Genomic DNA, 23,485 nt, shown 5'->3' with positions numbered 1-23,485 from the left:
GGAGGCGGTGCCGGAGGAGGCCGGGTGCCGGAGGAGGCCGTCCCCCGTCAGAGGCCGTCCCCCGGCAGCCTCCCCCCGCGGCCCCCGCCACCTCCCCGGCTCGTCCCGGCCCTGTCCGCGGTGCTGAAGCGGCCCCGCCGCGCTCGGGGGCCGGCCCCGCCGCGGAGCAGCGCCGTGAGGGGCGGTGGGGCGGCGCCATGGCGGAGCGCGGCGCCTGAGGCGGCATGGAGGCGGATTTCGCCGCCTTCGGCAGCCCGCTCTGCGGCGAGCTCAAGCGCTTCTGCAAGCGGCTGCGGGAGGCCTACAGGGAGATCAAGGAGGACCTCACGCCCTACAGGGATGACCGCTACTACCGGTACGGGCGGGCAAGGGGGGCACCGGTAGCCGTGGCTGTAGAAAACATGAAGTGGGGCTGGAAGGGGTAGAGGAAGGGCAGGGGGATCCATTGCTAAGGGCTGAGGTGCGAACGGGCGGGCTGTGTGCGTGCATCGCCCCTGCCTGGCTCTGTCTCCGGTGTCCGCTAATGGTGGTGGATGGACGGTGTTGGCCTTTGGAGATGACACGAAGCGAGGCATGCCGGAGGGCTGAGATCAAATGGAAACGTGGATCAGAGAAAGGGGCTCGAAAGATAGGGTGTAAATCGGGAGAAATGCCAGGAGCTACACAAATGCAGGTTGGGGAATGAGCAGTTATATAACATTTCTCTATTAAAGGGGATAGGAATTATAGTGCCTCATCAAATAACCACGCACCAAGAAAGATGTAGATGTGGTGCATACTCTGTTCAGACAAAAGGAAAGATTAGGTCCCCTGCGAGGTCCCTTCCAGCTCAATTTTACCATGACTCTGAGCATAAACACTTGTGTCAGAGTGCTTATGCACAGCGTCCCAGTTCTCCTGCTTACACCGCTGGACTTCAGTGTGCCGTGCCTGCTTTCCCCAGTGAAGGATGTGGTCTGGCATATTGAATCTGACTCGTTTTTCTCAGTAGCAAAGGCTACAGAGAGTCAGGCAGGTTGGAAACGCCACCTGGCAGCTTGGCGGAGACAACCACCATCCGCCTGTCAGAACAGGGGCTCCTTGTACCTGAGCATGGCGTGTGAAGTCATGGGAGGCAACAAGGCATGATGAGTGTACAATAATGAATATTGGCACTAGAATGAGAAAAGAAGGGAGAAATAAGCTTTGGATTAACAAACGAGAGGCCCTGGGAAATGCATGTGGTCAGCCTTGTTGCCAGAAAACACCCAAGCTCTCTGACGTAGATTCCCATTTACTCATTTTGATGACTACAAGTGTGTAAGGAAGGCCTTTCTGTGTTGAACAGAGAAAACATGACTCCACTGAATCAAATGGGCTTGTGGAGTTAGTGCTAGATTGCCCTTCTTTCAGTGAGGGTGTCCCGAGAGGTATCAGCTGGAGAACCTGTAGGATGAAAGGTGCTGTAATCAAGAGATTTTGTGCTCTTGGGGAGGAGATAACTTTTCATGGTATAGACAGCATGCTACTACTCCTCTGCATTCCCAGGCCCTTAGCCTAACTGACCTAATGTGGAATAAGTTTATTGATACTGTCACTGCATACCTGCTGTTCTTGTGTTTCCCTTTAGCGTTCTGGATGGATGTCTGGAGTAATCAGGTTACTAAAGTTGTCTGAAGCAATTAGGTTACTAAGAACAAGTAACATCTTGTATCAGACCAACAAGGTGAAGAGACAGTAAAACTGTATGGTTTTTCCTCTCACACACTGTGTCCACAAATGTGTGGCTCTCCACTGCTGTCTTAACTCCCCTCCCACTGGGTGAGCAAGCCATTTGGCATCAGCTGGCACTTTCCATTGCCTTTAAGGAAATTGAGATCTCTAGTAAGTGGTAGGGAACAAGGGGGTGTGGCAAGGCATTAGCTTGCAAGTAATCAATATTTTCCAGAAAAGAAAAGATAAATAAAAAGTTGGCTGCTGTAGTCTCACTTCTGAGTTGTGTAAGGACATCCTTCTTGGGGTGCCAACAGGGATCTGGAAAGCTCAAAATCAGAAGGCTTTAGGGCAGAGGTGATACAGAAATGGAAAAACACAAAACTGTCCCCTTTGGGACAGGAGGGCAGTAGCTCTGCTTGACCCAGACATGCTGCTGACACATTGGGAGTGCTCATCCGCAGTGATAGGGAGTGGGTGAGAGGAGATGACCTCGCCCAGAGGCGGCTGATGAAGCTCTTACCCCAAGTGACAGCGCTCATGCTGCATGGGTGGCTGAGTCCTTTCTGATTCAGCTCTGAGGCTGTCCCAGTTCAGTGACACCTTTTGGGTGATGGTTTCCCTTAAAGCACCGTGCTCTTTAACGTGTGGTTCAGCATCCATCTCTGAGCGGCCTGTTCCTTGGGCACGGGTGATACCAAGGGCGACAGGCTCATCTGCCATCTCAAGCTGGGCCATCCTCACTATGCCACTGTTAGATGAAGGGGAGGCCATGTCAGTGAGTTTGTTCTGTCCAATAACCCAGAGCAGTCTCTAAACTGTGTCCCCTGGTGTACGTCCCCGTGAACAAGCGTCAGCTTCCCCAGCCGTCTGGCAGAGGACAGGGAGAGCGGGACCAGCCATGTCTCAGCGCACCGATTAATGCCGTCTGTCTAGGTTAATAGTTCCCTTGGGCAGACATGGCACTTCGTAAAAGAGATGTTTACAGATTAATGGGTGTGATACTAAATAACCTCATTGGTGACCCAAATACAAGGTTGGTCTGGACGTAGTATGCCTAAGATTAGTCTGTAATACAACAGGAGATGCTTGGTGCAGTAGATAAGATCAGAGAAGGCAGAAGAAGGGAAAAGTGGCACATTCTCCTGTCAGTCCTGGGGACTGCCACAAAGCCTGTCAGCCCTTGATTTATTACAGCAGCTTCAGGATTTGTTCTAACTCATACCCCTGAAAAATTGCTCCAAACAAGCCGCTTCAGTGAACGCTTTGTCCCTTGCTGTCCCTCCCTCCCACTCCAGCATGGTCTTTCCTCCGCTAGCATGCCTGTTGGGCTGGATGGCAGGGCAGGACAAGGTGATGGAGGCCTGGCAGCTAATGATTCCCTTCATGGCGTTAAGTAATTTTCAGTAAAACATTGGTACCAAATGAGCTTACTACCAATGGTGATATAACATCTACGCTTTTCTCTCTTGATCATATGCAAAGCTTACTGGAAGGTACAGCCTTGAAATCAGCTGACAATTATTTCACTGGGAGTTTCATAACTCTGTCCCCTAGTTAACGTTGTTGAGTTCAGCATGCTGAAAACATTTTGATTGGAAAGCAAGCAATTGAAGTGCCTACCTGATACACAGGAGAGAGCACGGGGTGGCCAAATTGTGGCCTGACATCGGAGTTTCTCGACTATAAGTAACAACTTGGCATTCATGAAAAAACAATTTCTAGGTTAATGAACGTAGCCCACTGGCCAATCAGCTTATGCAGGGAAGCACCACATTGATGTGGAGTTTAGTAATAATACCCAGAGATTAAGATAAATGACCTACAGTCTGCCCTGTTTTAAATAAGGGATACATTATGAACTTCTGTCAAATAGTATCACATTTTTTACCTCAGAAAAACTATATATAGGACATTATTGAAACATAGTATTTCACTTGCAGCTTTACCTAATGCTTGATGTTGCTTATATGAGTAACAGAAGAGGTAATTATATATGATACTGATATTCTTAACCTCTTAACACCTCCTGTTAGTGTTTCTGGTTTGTTAAAATATAGCTAACCTTCCAAACAATTGGGAAAAGTTCATGCATGGTGGTTCTGCTGCTTTTGGGAAAAGGCTGGAGAACAGACTATAATTTGACTCAGCAATAAAGAGAAGCTGTTCATTTTTTCCTTAAAGAAACTCCAGTGCCTGCATGCTTCAGAGAACAGACTTGAAGTTTGCCAGATAGAGTTGTTCTGATAAGGACAGAATTCTTTCCACCTTCACAAACTCTTTCACAAGTTTTCAAAGTGTACGTCTGTGAGAAGCCAAGTCAGGGTCAGTGGGAACTTGTTGAAGAATTGCAGTCAAATTCCCTGGAGGTTCATGCTGCTTTTCAGCCTAGGACCTTCAAGGTGCTTCAAGCCACAGCTGGTACCTGTCTTGTTCTTCCAGAGCTAACTGCTGGGTCTCAGCAACTGGGGGAAGAACCTGAAAGACACCAATGTGAAGGACACAGCTAGGGCTGAAAGGCTTGAAGCAGCAGCAGAGAGAGCAGACTAACAGTACAGCTTCGTATGATGGGTTTAAGTTGTCGTAAAGTGGCTCTGCCACTGAGAGAAGCAGCCGTAGCTCTCCTTTCCCTAGTCACGCATTTCTGCTGTCTTCCTCACCTGCCACCAATATGCATATAGCTGTTGTGACTGAACTGCTGATCCAGCTGAACACTTTTTGTTCTGCGTGACTTCCAACTTGGATCATTTCCATGATCTGGGTCAACACTCAGCTGCACAAACATTTGTGCTGGCGAAAGTCAAAGAGCTACAGTGAGGCTGGAGTTCTTCTTTTGTCACTTGTGCTGCAGGTAAAGAGTATAAACTGGCCGTGAAATGATGGCGTAAGTGTTCAGGTGGTTAGTGAAAACAGAGTCCAGGCTGAGAGAGCATTCAGCCTGTTTCCTTTCAAGCCTCATCCACTGTTCACTTCCAGTTTTTACAACAAAGGAGGCAGACACTTCCTGCACAAATTCCCCCCAGCGCAGGTCAGACAGGGCTCTGAGTGAGGCATGTTCTTGTGAGGAGCCAAGCAGAGCGAGACTGTGACTAGAGGGAGAGGGTTTTCACAGGCACTTCCACTGAAACCGTGCCTCGCCTCTCAGCGTTTAATTTGTAAAACCAGTAACATTATTTTCACAAAATGTACAGGGTGCAACGTAAGCGTTTAAAATGTAACTCTTTGGAAGCTGGTAGATGGCAAAGAGGAATGCGGTCCCATGGCTAAGTGAAGTTGGATTTCAAGCTCTGCCACTTACACTGCTTTGCAAGTGACTTTTGTCAAGTCTTGGTTTCTCTCTCCCTCAGGTTTCTATCTGTTCAGTGAGAAGAATGTATTTTTGTTTTGGTGGAGTATGAGGAGAATAAATTTGTACATGTGTGTGAGAGAACTGAGTGCCAGAGGGATTGGAGCAGCCATGCAATGGCTCAGACGTGTGTATGTAAATGGCAGCAGCCGTAACTCTGCAGCTGGGCTTCCCAGAGCAGCAGAAACGGCCGCAGATGCAGGCGTTAGACGCAGATGTAGATGTTTTCCTGTCAGTTTCTGGCCAGGGACAACTTGCTGGAGACGCCTGAAGCAGGCTGAGGGCTACCTGCTGCAACTCACAGCCACCGGTGACCCAATCCCTTCAAACGGTGGCTCGGCAGCGCCACGTGAAAAAAAAAAAAATATAAAACTAAAACCCATCGCCGGCTGCGGGGAGGACGTTTTTAGGGAGCGTGCCCCGCGCACCGCCCCCCCGCTCGTGTCCCCGCGCGCAGCGGCCGCCATTTGCGTAGCGCGGAGCGGGCGCCGCGCTCCCGCCGCCCCGTGTCCCCTCGGGCGCGCCGTAGCCTCCTCCCCCCCGCCCCCCCCCCCGCAGCGTCGCCCTTCGCCCCGCGGCGGCGGCGGTGCCGGCGGTGACGTGGCGGCCAGCCGCGTGGCGGCCGCGTGACGCAGGCGGAAGGCGCCGCGAGGCACGGCCGGCGGGCGGGGGCGGCGCCCGCACTGCGCATGCGGCAACGGCATGGAGCCGTGAGTGGGGGCGGTGGGGGGGGGGGGGACGGGGCGGCGTGAGGGGGTGCTGCGGGTCGTGGGTAGCAGGTAGCGGCGTTTAGATCGAAGGGGTGGGCTGGGAGGGGGCCCGCCGGGGAGGAGAGGAGCTGGAGGTGTCCGAGGGTGTGAGGTGTCCGAGTACAGCGCGTCTGTGCGCTGCTCGCCGCCCTTCTGCAGTTAGCGTTAGGCACTAGTGTCGGTTTAAAATACTGACTTGCTGCCTGAAGTATTTTAAAACGCAGCACGGGGCGTAAAAGCTGGCTGACAAATCTGCAGACACCTGGGCAGCTCGTCTTGGGCTTTAGGCTGCCTTGGCTGGGCTGAAAGCATCTTCCGTGCTCTGAACAACTGCTTCCAAAACGAGGCTTCTTTTTTAGCTTTTCCCATCGATGCCTCTCAAATGTTTCATCTTTTAGGCCTTTCAGATGTTAAAAAAAGACAAGCAGTTGGTGGGGAATCATCCACTCACGTTTATGTATACTCATAAATTTTGTATAACCTCCTTCCAAAAGGCAGATGTTGAACAACGAACACACAGGAGGATTGTTTTATCTGCCTGTTATGTCAGCTGGCGGTAGGTTGGAAGGAGATACTTCAACGTGATAAGGAAGTTCTGTTATTGCAGGCAGGGACAATGAAAAATACAGCACCCTGTAGGAACACTAAATATTGTTGTTTACTGTCAGGATAGCTGCAGTTAAGATTTGGCTGAGTTCTTTCATTTGCTCTTAGAAAAATTGTTACATGATTGCCGTGACTAAAAACAGTGAGGTGTTATTACCAAGTGTCTCTGAAAGTTCTCTGGCGCAGCACTCGTACCGCCTGAGCACTGATGGAAATGTTGGGGTGTGAGCTGCTGGGTTCCAGCATTGCTGCCTTTGTGAGTAAAAGTCACGATGTTTAGCTATGTTTTGGCCTAAGCCACCACCTGACGGCTTAGTTTAAGATCTAGCCTCATAGCAAATGGCTTCTGAGGTGTGTGAGGTTATACACGTAAATGTTTAGAGAATACACCAGAACAGACTTTGCTGCTGTGTCAGTAGACATTTCTGAAGGACCACTGTCAACGTGGTCACACAGCCGGTTATGTCTGCTAATTCTTCCTGCATAGTATGGTTCTGCTGGCCAGCCGCATGCTGCGCAGTCGTGGATTCACAGGCTGGCTTAGGGAATGAGGCTCTGCAGTTATCCCACCTGATCTCATAAGGTTATAGTTCACAGGTGCAGGGTTTCCATCAGATCCGACATAGGTCAATATTTATCAGTGAGTTTTAAGTTACCTGAAACCCCACAGAAATGTTCTGTCAGTCTGACTTACTGTTCTTGTTCCCCTTTCTATTTTTGTTGGTTTTACTTTCTAACCTTGACTCTCAGTTGCTAATACTTCATTTCCTTCTGTCCTTTCTGAACTCTGTCTTGCTGGCAGTTACGGCTTTTTCAGAAGGTGTGCGTGCATGCGATTTTTGTATGTGTAGTTGGTACTTCCAGCTTGCTCAAACATTGCACTCAGTTGTGAGAAATGAGGAAATAAAATACGAATAGCTTGCCTTTTGTGTTTCACATATCTTGTGTTTGGCTCTTGCGCCTCTAGAAATTCTTATTTTCAAACTTTAAGGGCCAGAAATCAACGGATTTCTTTCAAAGAGCCGAAAGTCTTCTGTTACAAGATCCCACAGAGTGAAGTTTTAAAGAACGCTCCTCCCCTTTAGAAGGCCATAGACTTTGTGATTTATGATTAAATCTGTGATTGCTGGCAGTATCACAATGCCAGCACCAGATTCTGATAGCTGCTGATAAAACAGCCTGAGACGGGTAAGAGTTGAGTCCGAGGAACTCTAATTCCCCATGCTCAGGTCTGTGAGCAAACCCTGCGCATACTTTTCAGTATGTATCTTAACCTCTTTTTACAAAATCCTTACGTGGATTGCTTCAAGAAATGTGCTTTTTCTCACATGAGCTATTTCATCTTCTTGTTGTTTTTTTTTGTTTGTTTGTTTTTCTCCTTTTTCTTCTTATCCTGATCTTCTGCCATTTAAAGTCTTCTGGACAGATCTATGCAGCCTTCTTGACCTGTGAAATAGCACATACACTCAGTTGCTGAAATGGGACTTTAAGAGTACCCATATGAAAGACGAGAGAAAAAAGCACAGCGTGTCCATACTCTGTCTGGTCTCCTCTCCTTGTAAAGTGTCAGCACGCCTGTTCTTCATGTGTATTCATACCCTTCTTGACCGCTAGGTCCAAAGGTGCTGGAATAAAGAACGAGCCAATGTCTGGAACGCGCTTCTTTGAAAGACTGTGAGCAGATTTGTGCTCTGGTGCAAGAGTAAGCCAAGGCAATACCTGCTGATAGCTGTGAGTGTTGGCTGAGTGAGCTCTGGCGGCTTTCCCATAAGGACTGTGGAGATGAAGCTGCTTTTCGTGTTCACGTTATACACCTCTCTGCAAAAACTTGGGAAGCAGGAAGCTCATGAAGAGAACCAAAAATGTGCTTAGCAAGTCAAAAGTATCCTGCACCAGACTGTAGCTGTTAAGCTTGTTCCCAGATGTAAGCTGTTAAGATATGCATGAGCTTATGCGACCCTTCCCTGCATATATGTTATGAGACTCCTGTCTTCAGCTGTTATCAACCCAGGGGCTTTCCAATTTCAGACCTGGTTTCTGTGTGTTGAATAGTCCCCAGTGGTTGCTCTTCCGTGAAAGATTTGGTATCCACTCAAACCCTTACATTTGATTTAGGCATGTCAACATTTTTATATGATTTTTATATACCAGGCATTTTCTTGTTTAGATTAGTATTTGTGTGTCTCAAGAGAATACCCCATATGTGTCGTCTTTGTAGATGAGGAGTACCGGGTCATCTATGGAACTGAAGGGACCAGTGAAAAATTATGAATAGGAAATTACTTCTGAGGGTGGTGTTTTCTTTTTTTTCCCCCTTTCATTTCCCCACCACCTTGGTGAGCTAAGTTGCGGTTTGAATCCTTTACGCTTTACCATACAGAAAAAATGTCATTTGTTCTGTAGCAACTCATTGGGAGAGACTGCAGTGATTCTTAAATAACATTTAGATTATTATTAATAATCCCAGTCCCTTGTGAGGCAGTCCTGAAGGGCAAAGGAGTCCAGGAAGGCTGGGCACTCTTCAAGAAGGAAATCCTTAAGGCAGAGGAGCAGGCTGACCCCATGTGCCGAAAGATGAGCCGGCAGGCAAGAAGGCTGGCCTGGCTGAACAGAATGCTGTGGCTAGAGATTGGGAAGAAAAAGAGAGTTTATAACCTTTAGAAGAAGGGCAGGGTGCTCAGGAGGACTACAAAGATGATGTGAGGCTGTGCAGGGACCAAATCAGAAGCTCCAAAGCACATCTGGAACTTAATCTGGCTGCTGCCATTAAAGCCAATAAAGCATGCTTCTATAAATACATGAACAGGAAAAGGAGGACTGAGGAGAATCTCAGTCCTTTGTTGGATGTGGGGGGAGACAGTGACTAGATGAGGGAAAGGCTGAGGAACTTAATGCCTTCTTTGCCTTGGTCTTTAGCAGCAAGACCAGTTGTTGTCTGGGTACTCAGCCCCCTGAGGTGGTAGATAGGGATGGGGAGCAGAATGAAGCCCTCATAATCCACGGGGAAATGGTTAGTGACCTACTGCTCCGTGTAGAGGTACACACGTCCGTGGGGCCAGATGGGATCCACCTGAGGGTATGGAGGGAGCTGCTGGAAGTGCTCACCAGGATGCTTTCCATCATTTCTCAGCAGGAAAGCTGCCCAGCAGAAGGGGCCCTGGGGGTGTTGGTTGATAGCTGGCTGAACGTGAGCAAGCAGTGTGCCCAAGTGGCCAAGAAGGCCAATGGCATCCTGGCTTGTATCAGGAGTAGTGCAGCCAGCAGGACCAGGGAGGGAATCATTCCCCTGTACTCAGCTCTGGTGAGGCCGCACCTTGAGCAGTGTGTTCAGCTTTGGGCCCCTCACTACAAGAAGGACATCGAGGCCCTGGAGTGTGTCCAGAGAAGGGCAACGAGGCTGGTAAAGGACCTGGAGCACAAGTCCTGTGAGGAGCGGCTGAGGGAGCTGGGGGTGTTTGGTCTGGAGAAGAGGAGGCTCAGGGGAGACCTGAGCATGGTCACATGCTCTACAACTACTTGAAAGGAGGTTGTGGTGAGGTTGGTATCAGTCTGTTCTCCCAAGCAACAAGTGATAGGATGAGAGGGAATGGCCTCAAGTTGCACCAGGGGAGGTTTAGGTTAGATATTAGGAGACAATTCTTCATGAAAAAGGTTGTGAAGCGTTGGAACAGGCTGCCTAGGGAAGTGGTTGAGTCACCATCCCTGAAGGTATAAAAGAGGAGGTATATACCTGGAAGTGTAAAGGATGTGTGGATGTGGTGCTTAGGGGCATGGTTTTGTGGTAGGCTTGGCAGTGCTAGGCTAACAGTTGGACCTGATAATCTTAGAGGTCTTTGCCAGCCTAAATGGTTACATGCTTTTACTGGTTAAAAGTGAATTAATTGCTTGCCTTGCATGTTCCCAGGTGTGCAGGGCCGGGGTACCTGCTCCCAGAATTTGGGATGGGCTTTTGGAAAGGATGCCACCGCTTTTAATGCATTTATTTCTTCATTAATCTGGTTGACCAGCACGAACACCACTGTCAGATGGTGAAAAGAAATTTTATCCCAAGCTGATCACTGTGCTTCGTCTTAATGCTTTCACTTCTTTCCATGATGGTGCAGTCGTGTATCGCTCCTACAGCTTTATTAGAAAACAACAACTCTCCACCCTCGCTGATCCTAAATCCTACACCTTTCCTGTATAAACAGGGCAGCTTTCTATACCGACTGCTATAGCAGCAGAAAATTAACTATGCCATAGCTCAGTTCTGGCACAGCTCAAAACTAAATGTTGGATCACAAGATCCTGTGCAGGTAAGCGGGTTGTTAGTGATATTGATCCTTTTATGTTAAGCTGGCATTGTGGCAAACATGGTATTTTGGATGTTTAAATGATTAATTTATGAACTAAAAAAATTGACTTTTTCTCCCTGTGAGTTAAGAAATCCTTTCTTACTCAAGTCTTAGGAAAATAGAGCATCCTAGTGTTAAAAAAAATGTGCAAAATGAATCTGCTTCACGATGCGGGTATGCGTGCCCCTACATATGTCTGATAATCCCTAGTAGCGTTAATGTGTTTTCTTAGTGTTACATGTTACCACAGAGATTGATCTAATTTTCTTTCTGGAGGAATGGATAGTGAATGGGATTTTTTTTTTCTTTAGAAATATGACTGACAGCTAATTCTGTGCTTTCTTCTGCTTCCTGTAGGTTGGCACCGATGCGGTTATATACACTATCCAAAAGACATTTTGTCCTCGTCTTTGTAGTATTCTTTATCTGTTTTGGTTTGACAGTCTTCATAGGAATAGCAGGTAAGAATGTTGCCTTTTTAAAACATTAAGTTTTTGCATGCTTTATCTACATGTGTTGATATTTACAGAGGTGTGTAAATGCTAGTGAGCTTACTGCCCTTGAGGTATCTGAGGAAATATTACTTTTTACGGGGAGGGGGAGGTGTTTTGTATGTCACCCTTTTTTTCATAGGGGTACTTACTGCCTACACAGATTAGGTATTTGCAACTGCTTTGCAGGGGGAGTCAGAAAGAAAAACAAAACAAAACAAAATCTTTGTAACAATTTTTCAGCTGAGTACTACATTAATTTTCTTATTTACATTTTAGTCTGTAAAATAATGGTGCTAATACTGGATTTCCTTTGAGAGAAGGTCATAACTATAAAGTCTTCTAAATTTTGGAGGTATAAGTGCAACAGAAATTAAAAATATTTATATTTTAGTAATGTAATAGTACGAACTTCTTTTGTTGAACACATGAACTCAGGTCCCTAATTCCAAAAACCTCTGTGGGAGTCATGATAAGATCTAGGAGGCTGAGCACTTAGTGGCTGGATCTTGTCCTGGATATCAGCGATACTTCTGGAAGTCTGACATTTCATGTCAGAGAACTTTTCCGGGTCTAAAATATACTTGGAAGAGGAGTCTGCATACTATCACTGAAATTTTAGCATGCTAACACTCTGCTATCGGGATAGCTTCAACACAGAAGTTAAACAGCAGACAGGGAGAGGGAAAGGGAGGGACCGGTTGCACTCTTTAAGCAACCTGACCCCATTTAACAACCATTTAAGAATTTTATCAAGTCCCCCAAACTGGGGAGGACTTGGCTGCTGTAAGCAATGCTCGGTCATCTGCACAGTGCTGGGGTTCCAGGACTTGCCTGCGATTCCCTTCAGGAGCTGGAATGGTTGAGGAATTCCTGTCCCTGTGAGGTTGGTTTGCTGGATGGCTTTGTCGACAAAGCATGGACGCAGTTCATTATAATAATTTAGTTATTTTTAAAAGAAAAGTGTTTACCTTGGGAGGAGAACCATTGAGTGAATGCTTAAACTGCAATGATTTTTAGTGGCTTTTGTTGACAATTTCATGCTTGCTGTGAACAGAGGGAGGGGCACGAACAATAGAGTATTCACTCTTCAAAGGGCACAGAGTGAGTAAAACTCACCAAACCCACTATGTAAATGAAAAGGTGAAAAGGTGATGCATTCATATTTTCTGTGATGCCTGTATATGCCATTCCCCATACTCAACATGTCTATCTGCAACTTGGGAAGAGTAGCAGAAGTCTTACTACTCATCTGAGTAAAGAAGATAGCTTAATCTGAGGTAACTGTTGCTCTTCGGTTCTTGTAACCCAAGACAGATGCAGATTTGTTTTTTTCCCAACTTATACTTGTTCTCCTTCCCTTTTCCTAATGTGTCTTTGTCATCTTTGGGGTGAGATGAGTACAGAACTCATTTTCTGTACCTTTGCAGTTTTCATGTTCCCCACCTCAGAGTGATTGCCTGCTTTCAGATAGGATTCTGTTAACTTAGCAAGACTACAAGGAAAGCAATAACAATATAGTTTAATCTTTTCTCTGTGTGTGTGTGTATGTTTTTGTTTTTTAGTAAGACCACAGCATCTTTTTAGTCAGTTGCTTTAGAAAGATTTAGTGTATTGCTTGCTAAAGGAGCAGCAGTTATGGCAGCAGAACCTCCTTGCTGTTTTGGTTGCTGTTCTTGAAAACCGTGATTACGATCTCTGTACTCCAGTATCTTTTCATATCTTTTGGTTTAAAAAAAAAAAGTTCATTCTATTGTTTTTGTTAACAGTTACTGAAATAAGATGATTTATCAACTTCGAGCACTTACTGAACTACAATTATGCGTTTCAAAACAAAAATACTTTCCAAAAAGCTGTCCAAGCACTTTGTATGTACTTGAGAACTGAAAAGTTCAGTAACTCAGAACTGACTTTGTAGCAGGTGTCTGTTAGTGAAGTTGAGCTGAAGGTGTAGTATGAAGCTTTGAATGTGATAGGATGAGTATGTCATTTTTCCATTTAAAGTCTGGTAAGGTGGTTAATACTGTAGTTAGTGGTTATAGAAGCTCAAGCAATGCTGAATGTTTAGAGCTGTCATGACAGCTAACCTAAAATAATACTTACCCCCAAAACGAGCCTACGTCACTCATAAACCCTTCTTTTCTGTTCTCCCTCTGTACCAACTTTGAAGTCCATGGTCTTTGTGAAAAACTGTTTTTCTTACAAAATATTGTAATACTAAGTTTATAACTGAAACAGCATGTTTTAAGGATTAATAACTTACAGTAAATCCCCAGACCAAGCAGATAAGGGAGAGACCATTTGGATAGGGAAATATGTGACTGGGGAGCCTTTAGGGTGACCCAAATGCACTTATACAAGTCTTGCCTGTGTCCCTACTTGCTATACATCTACTCTGTTTGTTCACACCCCAGTATATAGCTGCAGACCTTTTCCTACTATTCCCCTTGATTTTTCCATGTTAGTCCTTTTGTGTAGTATGTCCATATGCTTCCCTGATTATCTTTTCCTCTTCTCCCTAGCACTGTGTATTCTTGCATACTTAAGAAGGCTAAGGGGAGACTTACTTACCATATCAGAGGAGACAGAAAAGATGGGATTAGACTCTTCTCATAGGTCCATGGTGACAGGGAGAGAGGCAACAGATGCAAACTGGAATGTGTGAAATTCCAGTTAGATATTAGGAAAAAAAATATTTTTACTGTAAAAGTGCTTGAATACTGGAACAGGTTGCCCAGAGAGGTTCTGGGAGTCTCTGTCCTTGGGGGTTTTCAAGACTCGTCTAGATGTGACTCCGAGCAATGTGATCTAATTACACTTGTTTTGAGCAGGAGGTAGGACTAGACAGCCTCTGGAGGTTTCTTCTAAAATAAAGTAAGGCCTTGTGGTTTCCCCATTTAGTGCATACAGATCTGGGGGCAGGGCGTGAGTGGGCAGATGCAGTTGATCAGTACATGTTATGTGTGTGTGTCTGTGTCTGGAACGACTGGAGGAGTGGTTGACCTGAGAGCAGGAGTCTGGGGGAGTGAGCTGGACATCTGCTACAATTGGACGTGAAACTCCATTGCTTGAATGGCTTGTGTGTTTTAGGAGAAATTGGTTCTAGAACCTCTATGCAATTACACTTATATGCAGTTATGTGATTTTAAAAATTGCAAATAAATGCAATATATTATAGCCCCAGGTTCCTATAGAAAGGAAGGGTCCCAATCTGTGTAGTCTGAGCGCTGTTTCTAAACGGACCTGCGGGTAACTTTGCTTGAACAAACCAATGTGCTGAACATCCAGCACAAGCTAAAAAAGTACTGTTATTTGATTCTACACTTAAGTATGTGGTACGTACATAAAAAGGCATTGTCATCATGTAGTCAAATACAATGGGATGTGTTTGCCAAGGTGTCCCAGTCATGGGTACAATGCAATGTGGACATGATCCTCCTCTAAGTAAATCACATAATGGTAGCAGTTTGGCCATAAAAACTGGGGAGTTAAATGCAATTAAGCTGTTTTTTCAAATCTTTTGGTAGCCCTTGATAGAGCTTCAAGTTGTTCTAATAACAGTGCCACTGATACTTAGCTAGCTTCTTTAATAATTTACATATTATTAAATCATGCTTGGGAATGAGCTTCCTTAAAGGAAGTTGGTGGTGGAAAACTTTCAGGCCAAGTTTATTAATGCTATTGAGAAACCTAAGTGATTTACCCTTCAGTTTAAACATCTGCAAAGTGGGATACTATTTACCTGCTTTACAGGGAGGTATTTAGTACAGTGTTTTGAAATCCTGTATTTATATTATTACTTTAATATTATTGTCTTCCTTTTTAAATATTTTGCAGGTCCTAATGTAATTGAAACTTCTGTAGCAAGAACTGACTTAAATAACAGCCTAAAGGTAAGAATAGATAAATAGCGCTGGATTATTATGCGAATGGCTTTACTTGGTATCAGTAATGTTAAAAATCCCCTTGCCCCTAGCCTCATTATTTTTACTAGTTAGATTTTTACTAGAAAGCTTCTTGGCCACATGATGCTTTCCAGATTGAAACTGATCACGCAGTGTTTTTATTACCACTGCATTACTTCATGAGTGACCCAGCAACATTTTCTAGCCTGTTACTTTTTGAGCAGGTAAGGTAGAGAATTTTATGACAGGATGATGTTTCTTCAAGTCTTGATAGGATTCCCTGGTGAGCTCATACTGGAGCTTCTTGTAAGGATCCAAAAGGAGAAATTGAGAACAGAAACAGAAAAAGAGTGTTCTGAGTGACAAATAGTGATAATTCTCCTCTGATTTACCCTTTCTATCAGCTGGGAAGGAATGTTTCTTCTTTTTTAATTGTTCAGTGTCAAGTGATCAAGACAGTACGATCTGGCTTCCTACGATGAACCTTTGCATTCATTCTCTTGAAAACATGTATATTAAGCTTTCATTTTCTGATTCTCAGTTTCTCTGTCTTTATTTCTTTCTAGCTCATTTTTTGTAAAGGCACTAATAAATTAATAAATTCAAGTATAGTTGTGTAAACTTGTGGGGTTTTTTTGTTGTTCCATAAGTCACCTATCTATGTTTGAATTGGTACTGTGCTATGGGTGGATTTTAAAATAATAATAATATATATAATATATGTATTATATCAAAAAAAGGCTTTCCTGCATGTAGATTTTATCCGTTAACCATATCTCCCATGCTTTTGACTGGAATTCTAGAAAACCTAATGGAAAAATAGTTGTTTTTTCATACTTAAGCTTCAAACCGTTTCAACTTTGTAGCAGATGGGGGTGGGGGGGTGTCACAAATCTCACTCGATGTAAAGTGCTAGAAATATACTCTTTTCAGGCTAAGTCTTAGGTTTTTGACTTTCATATCTCAACTGTTTTTATTGCTGATGCTTTTATGTGCTTTAAGTACTCATGCCTTACTTTTTATTTTGCTGGTCAAAATACATATGCTGCTTTAGCTACTTCTCTGGAAGACTTATATTTGGGGTGCTTCTCATACTGTCCACACAGCATATATTAAATCTATTCCCAAAAATATTGACACTAACATACCTTCTATCATTATTAGTGCAGATGCATCTTGTAACAGAATAATGACTGGTGATAACCCTATGGTGTTGTTTTGTTTTGTTTTGTTTTACAGCTAAAGCCTTTTAATTTAAGTTCACCACCATTATCTACTTACAACCAGCAACTGTGGCTGACCTGTGTAGTTGAATTGGATCAGCATGATGGTGAGAATCTTACCTAGTTTTAAAGAAACTGTTATAACAACCTACTTTTGTATACTATAATTTCCTTAATTTCATCTGCCACATATGTGATCCTGTTGCTTCATGGCTGTTAATGGTTTTTTCCTGACACAGTCTCTTCCCCTTCACCCCTTGTCCTCAGTAAAGGCATGGCCTGAACTAATCTTGAGAACTGGATGCAACAGTTTTATGGGATAGGTTGATTGTTATTTCTGTGAAAACAGTAGTATGTAGAGAATGTGTGTCTGTTTCTTCATTATGGGGGGGATTACATATATATACATACATATAATTATTGTTTTTAATGATATGAATTGCACAGTAAAGCTTCCCTGTAAATGCACGAGCAATAATGTAATCAGGAATTCTTTAATTTGTTAAGATTCAGTACAGGGCATTTGTGACTTACTGCCTAAATACATAATGAAAAGGTTGGTGTATTTTGTTGTTATTATTAATTAATATAATAGAACCTTACTCCTGTAAGGTATAACCAAGTAATCTTTGGATATCGTACGTATTTTAAATTTTATTTGGAACTCTTTTTGAGTTCATACTTCTGCATGTGACAATAGCTTAACCTTTTATTTTTTTTTTAATTACAGTATCACTCAAAAGAAATGTTACAATGACAGTGAAAGTACTCGGAGTGGTGAAGGATGGAAGTACGCCATATGTTAATAATCAAGTTCACAACCGGACAAGGTTACTCAGCTGTGCACAAGTATGTGCCTGCTTGAAGAAAATTCTGATGCAGTACTTCTTGTTTTAATTATCTGTGTGCATGCTACATTATGTTGTCAATGAGAAGAAGTGTCTTTTAAGCGCATCTCAGGAAAGACTCTGGATTAGGGTTTCATTTGCAGTTGCAACCTAGCTAGCCATGCTAAGCAAGATATCTATCTGTCTATCCATCTTTTTTTTTTTCCCTGTTTGTTTCCTTCTGTGGTTTGTGTCTATTACCTCTAAAAGACCCCTCTTTCTTGTTAGTGCAGCTCTTCTGCCAATGAAGCAGTGCGTGCTGCTTGGACACTTCAACAGATTAGCAATACTGTAAAAAGGAATATTTGATTAGAAGATTGGGTATAGGGCTCCAGGGGAGAGAGAAATTCATGTCCACTGCCTAGCACAGAGACTGCTTTAAATCAGCTAGCATTTGTGTCTTGGAAAAAAACAATTTTCTTTCCACCTGAGAAGAAATGTTGAGGATTTTCATTTTCTACTGTAATTTTAACTGTTAGTTTTGAGTTTAGAGACATTGGAAACAACTTGCCATATTTGAATCCTTTAGGAAGGGAAGAGCTGAAGTTTTTTTGTGATAAGTGTAAAGTGTAAATCAAATTTGTGTGTATGTGAGTGTGTGTGTGTATGCACAGGCGGAAGTCATCAGAAATTAAAGAACACAGATTTAGTTGCACGCAGACAAGAGAGCAGTATGTTTGGGTTTTCTCTTTCTTCCTGCTAACCTTTATAAATAAGTTAGTACAAGATTGCCACATCTCACAGTTCAGTGACCTAGACCTTGACTGACAGTTATTCAAATCCTCCCTGGTGCTGCAGGCAGTTTCTTTCACCAGCTTTAGTCAAAAGCTTGTTTATCAGTTCCACTTTTGATCCTGCTGACTCACTTTATCAGTTTCTTCTGACAAAGAAAGAAGAAACTGATATCTGTTATCTTTCGAGGAATTTTTATCTGCGGGTCTTGTTTAAATCTTACTTTGACTGATCAAGTTTGGTAAGACACATTATAAACATCATTTATGTTTGCCTATTCAGAAACAAATTGTCCAGCCTATGCTACTGGTAAATATTGCAGAACAAATTGAAGGCTTTTACATATTATTCTTCGTTGTATGTGTTCACAGAAATGCAGTGAAATCATTGTTGCTCACCTTGGCTACCTGAACTACACTCAGTACAACATATTTGTTAGCTTTGAAGATCTAAATAAATTAACGTACGTGAAGAATATTACTTTCACAGTAAGTATAAAGTTTTAGACTAGCAAAAGAGATCTCTTACTTTAATTACTGATGGTGTAGAAGCATGCTTTAACTGTAATAAAAAGTTACCTCATTTCATCGTAATGAAGCTTTTTGTCACTACTAATTTCAGAACTATTTTATCATTCGCTGTTAATAATGTTCTAATCCAATATTTTTCTTTATAAAGAAACATTTTCCTTTCAGAACTCTAGTGCTGTTTTCTGGGACAGATAATTTTAGTGTAATTCCTGGGAAATATTTAACAGTAGGCAAGCTAGACTAGAAATTCCAGTTTTCTGCAGTTCCCTACGGGGATGTTGCCTCTCTACAGCACGGTATCTTTTTCAGTCTTTCCAGTAGGTTTATCTGAATCAACAAGATTTTTCCAGACTTTTTCTAGGGCCAGAAAGATTTAACAGACTCAAATGAAGAAGTTTTTTTTGTCTGTGCTTAAGAGGAAGGGAAAAATGTTTATTTAGTTAAAATAAGCAGGCAATCCCTAGTGGAACATCTAGCTCAGTTCATAGTGGTAAAGGTTGCTTGTGAAACAGTTAAACTCATCAGTGTGTGTTGAGTGACTCCAAAAAGTTTAGAAACATTTGCATTAGGAACAAATGAAACTAAACTGAACTTACTGTACAGGTTATTGTGTTGTATTCTACCTGTATATAACATTGTGTGTCTCAGAGTAGGCAGGCGGCAAGCAAAAGCTACTGTAAAGCAAAAGTGTTTTTACATACTAAGTGAGCTTCCTGAATATTGATATTTGAAATGCTCCAATTTGTAAAGTGCATCATTAAAAATAAGCCGAGGGTTGAAAGCAATCTCACAAGCTCTTTGCTTTGCTCCAGATTCAAGCAGGATGAAGTGTTGGGGCATTTATAGTTGTATGGTTTATCATCTTGCTTTGCAGGTTTCCTTTAAGGTAGACTTGCACACAAAACCAAAAACCTAATTCAAAAAACTCTACTTTCCCACAGCAAGAAAAATTATCAATTTATTTCATTAGTACAGTGGTTTATGTTGATCCCAGTTGAAATAATTGATTTCCTTTTGTATATCAGGATTCTCGACATCAAATTTTCATTCTGCATTTGCAATTTAAAAAGACAAAACAGAGGCTGACAGACTAAATCAATTGAAAGGTAAAGCTTCTTGTCAGATGGGCAGAGCATGTGCATTACACAAGTGGTTTCAAAAGAGAAGCATGCCAGGTATAACATAATCTGTCAACAGAACAGAGCTTATGCAAACTGACATGTTATAATTAATATCTCTGCCTCAGAATAATTAGAGGACTAAAGGACCTTTTGCTGTTTAACCCGTGAAAAAGTTCTTCACTTCTGGTTGGCTCATTTAATCTTCCCTTACTCTATTTTCAGTGAAACGGAAGATTTAAGTAAGCTTTAAGAACACAGACTCATTACGGGAAGTACAACTGTACCTTATCATCATCTTCATAATCAATTTATGCATTTGACCTTGGTAATAAAGAAGAACACACTGGATTTATTCAATTGTTGGAGTTCAAACTCTGAATATGAAACAGAAGTCAATAAAGAACATCCTTTTTGATCTGAGAAGTGCATTAAGATATGACAGCACAATGAGTGTGTTACAAAGTGGCAGGGTAAAAGAGAAGCAAAGATGCTAGGCTGCTTTGGTTATGTTGGTTATCTTTTCATTGGCTAGTCCCTTTTTTTTTTCATTCTTATTCAGAGAAAGCTTTAACTTGGAAGAAAATGGGTATGAATTTATCTTTGTCTTTCCATAGTGACATGGTGGAATTTGGTTATACCTTCAAATTTTGAAAAGACAAAAGACTTTTCAGTAACTGCAAAATGTGTTAATTATTGATGTTGTGTGAATCCTCTTAATATGTTAAACTATTTTTCTTTTGTTTTCTTGTAGTGGAAGACCTACAATCCAACTTTTTCACAAGTAGAAATCTGGTTCCGATTTGTTTTTGTAGTTCTTACTTTTATGGTCACGGTAAGATTTTCTTTTAGTTATTTTGGAGTATATTATGTAGGCAGCTGGTAAATGCTGCACTGTAGTGCTGTGTTTAGTAACTTAGCCCCAGGCAGTATAGTTGAGATACTGCTGAAGGGGTGTTAAAAATGTTTCTATGGTTTTATAAGTGGCATTGAAGGGGCATGAAGAAAATCGAATAAATGGGGAAAGCTTGTTTTTTTTTTTTTTTAAACTCTGATTTTAAATTTGAGACAGAATTTTGTTCAAATAACTGAAATTATGATTAGATGCTAGAAAAAAAAAAATTGGCAGTGCAGGTGGGCTCAGGCATTAGAATAGGATGTCCAGAGTGTGTGTTGGCTCACTGTCTTTGAAAATGGGCAAAACTCAGTTGAATATGACCTTATCATAGAATCATTAGGATTGGAAAAGACCTCCTAGATCATCTGGTCCAACCATCCCCCTACCACCAATGCCACCCACTAAACCATGTCCCTAAGCACCACGTCCAACCATTCCTTAAACACCCCCAGGGACGGTGACTCCACCACCTCCCTGGGCAACCCGTCCCAATGCCTGACCACTCTTTCTGAGAAGAAATGTCTCCTTATTTCCAACCTAAACCTCCCCTGACGCAACTTGAGGCCATTCCCTCTAGTCCTGTCACTAGGTATCTGTGAGAAGAGGCCGACCCCCAGCTCCCCACACCTTCCTTTCAGGTAGTTGTAGAGAGCAATGAGGTCTCCCCTGAGCCTCCTCTTCTCCAGACCAAACAACCCCAGTTCCCTCAGCCACTCCTCACAGGACTTGTGTTCCAGGCCCTTCACCAGCCTCGTTGCCCTTCTCTGGACATGCTCCGTGTCCTTCTTGTAGTGAGGGGCCCAAAGCTGAACACAGTACTCAAGGTGCGGCCTTACCAGAGCTGAGTACAGGGGGACGATCACCTCCCTGCTCCTGCTGGCTGCACTATTCCTGATACAAGCCAGGATGCCACTGGCCTTCTTGGTCACCTGGGCACACTGCTGGCTCATGTTCAGGCAAGCGTTGACCAACGCCCTCAGATCCTTTTCCTCTGCACAGCTTTCCAGCCACTCTGCCCCAGGCCTGTAGCGCTGCATGGGGTTGTTGTGGCCACAGTGCAGAACCCGGCACTTAGCCATGTTGAACCTCATCCCATTGGCCTCTGCCCATCGACCCATCCTGTCCAGGACTCTCTGCAGGGCCTTCCTACCCTCCGGCAGATAGACACTTCGCCACAACTTGGTGTCATCTGTGAACTTACTGAGGATGCACTCAATTCCCTCATCCAAGTCATCAATAAACATATTAAAGAGGATGGCCCCAACACCGACCCCTGGGGAACACCACTCGTGACCAGTCGCCAGATCGATTTAACTCCATAAACCTTCATCTAACGTCAGAGTTGTCACTGCCTTGAGTGGGAGGGTGGACCAGAGACCTGCAGAGGTCCCTTACAAACCTAAATTACACTGCGATTTAGATTATCTATCTTCTCCTAGTTTTGCCCCTGGAATAGAAGTGTTTTGGGGAGAATAAACAACATAGACAACTAAAATGCAGAATTCTCATAGTAAGAGTACTGAAGCACTTAATACTTGCACAGCATTTCATTCACATATGTGATATCACTCACTGAGCAACTGTGAATGTTAGTATAGTATCTGAATTTTTTTAATGGGTGAGTTTAATTAAGTGGAAGTTGTTCATAGTGTGTGACCAGTATTTAGTGGCTGGTTTCCTTTTCAATTTGCTGTAGAGTAGTTTGCATTGGGTTAAGCCAGCAAAATTGATGCAGAAGTAGAAGCTAGGAGATGTGGCTCTTCTTTTACTGTTAACAGTGTCAGAACTTGTGAAATAGTGTTTGCAATGTGCTATAGTATCTCTTTACTGTGATAAAACCATTAAAGCTATTTTCCTTCCTTGTAAGAGTGTGGGGTTTTGTTTGTTTTATAGTGTCTGTTTGCACATTCTCTACGAAAATTCTCCATGAGAGACTGGGGTATTGAACAGAAATGGATGTCCATCCTCCTTCCTCTCCTCCTTCTTTACAACGGTAGTTGTGTCCTGGAATTTTTATAAAAGCTCTTTAATAAATAAATGAAAGAAAGAGAGACAAGGCTGTTTGGCCTTGAACTTGCAAGGCTTCAGAAAGCTCATTTATAAAAAGCAACCCTTTTTAAGTGTATCAAATTTAAGGGCATAATCAATAGGTAGATTTCATTATTTTCATTCCTGTGAGTGTCAACTCTATTTGTTTAAAACTGATTGGAATAGAAGGCTGCAACCATAATGAACCTTCCACATATCAGGCAAATACAGAAACTGCACTTACAAGCCTTACTTCTTTATTTTTCAGATATGCACGCTTTATTTAAAAATGGAAGTTGCTTTTGGTCTTGTACATCAAATTCTAGGACTTCTATCAGTACCAAAGAATATTTGCCTTTCAGTCATTCTGTGGTAATTTTTAGTTTATCCCCAAGAACAGTGGCTTAGCAGAAGGTCTTATAAAACATGAAATATTCTAGAAATGTAGGCAACTATTTTAGACTAGTTTTACAGTATAGACTATTGCTGCTGGAGACACCATTTCCTTTGCAAATTACTTTAAGATACAGCAGACTTCAACTTCATTTACTGGTGTAATTTGTAAAATCTGTGGTTTTTTTTTTTAATCTCTTTCCTCTGAAGATGGATTCTACTTTAAATAATACAAAGCGTGTGCTTTTTCACTTCTGTTTCACCTTTTTTTTCTTACTTTATTACAGATCCATTTTTTCCCCTTTCTTTTCTGGTGAACAGTTGGTTTCCTGGAATGCTTGATGATCTATTCCAGTCGCTGTTTCTGTGCGCATTGTTGTTGTTCTGGCTTTGTGTCTACCATGGTATAAGAGTACAGGTAGGGGTGTAACAGTATCTACTACTTATTGAGAAGACAGTACTTGTGTTTGTTCAGTTCTCTCAAAAAGTGACAAATGTAAAACCAATTTTAAGGAAAAAAAGTGACATTCTAATTTCAAAGTACAATGTGACA

The 23,485-nt window shown here is 42.8% G+C and overlaps 1 protein-coding gene across 5 annotated transcripts in view; it reads left to right on the top strand.

The window, feature by feature from the left end:
- The window catches only part of TMEM181 (transmembrane protein 181), a 35,016-nt gene continuing 11,531 nt past the window's right edge, over nt 1-23,485 (top strand). For 2 of the 5 annotated variants that reach the window (XR_014582258.1, XM_083830950.1), the window contains exons 1-9: nt 1-355; nt 11,085-11,188; nt 15,056-15,111; nt 16,363-16,453; nt 17,077-17,195; nt 18,337-18,453; nt 20,368-20,448; nt 22,405-22,504; nt 23,220-23,350. Coding sequence is in view for 3 of the 5 variants with exons in the window: in XM_083830950.1 (XP_083687076.1) it covers nt 225-355; nt 11,085-11,188; nt 15,056-15,111; nt 16,363-16,453; nt 17,077-17,195; nt 18,337-18,453; nt 20,368-20,448; nt 22,405-22,504; nt 23,220-23,350 (930 nt within the window). In the remaining 2 variants the exon portion in view is untranslated. Of the gene's footprint in view, nt 356-5,603; nt 5,749-10,186; nt 10,689-11,084; nt 11,189-15,055; nt 15,112-16,362; nt 16,454-17,076; nt 17,196-18,336; nt 18,454-20,367; nt 20,449-22,404; nt 22,505-23,219; nt 23,351-23,485 lie in introns of those variants that run through there. The other 3 variants (XR_014582259.1, XM_083830952.1, XM_083830951.1) reach the window with 3 other exon arrangements.

The sequence above is a fragment of the Anser anser genome (assembly GCF_964211835.1).
Source record: "Anser anser genome assembly, chromosome: 3".
Taxonomy (NCBI): Eukaryota; Metazoa; Chordata; class Aves; order Anseriformes; family Anatidae; genus Anser; species Anser anser.
This window is presented reverse-complemented; position numbering and strand designations above follow the sequence as displayed.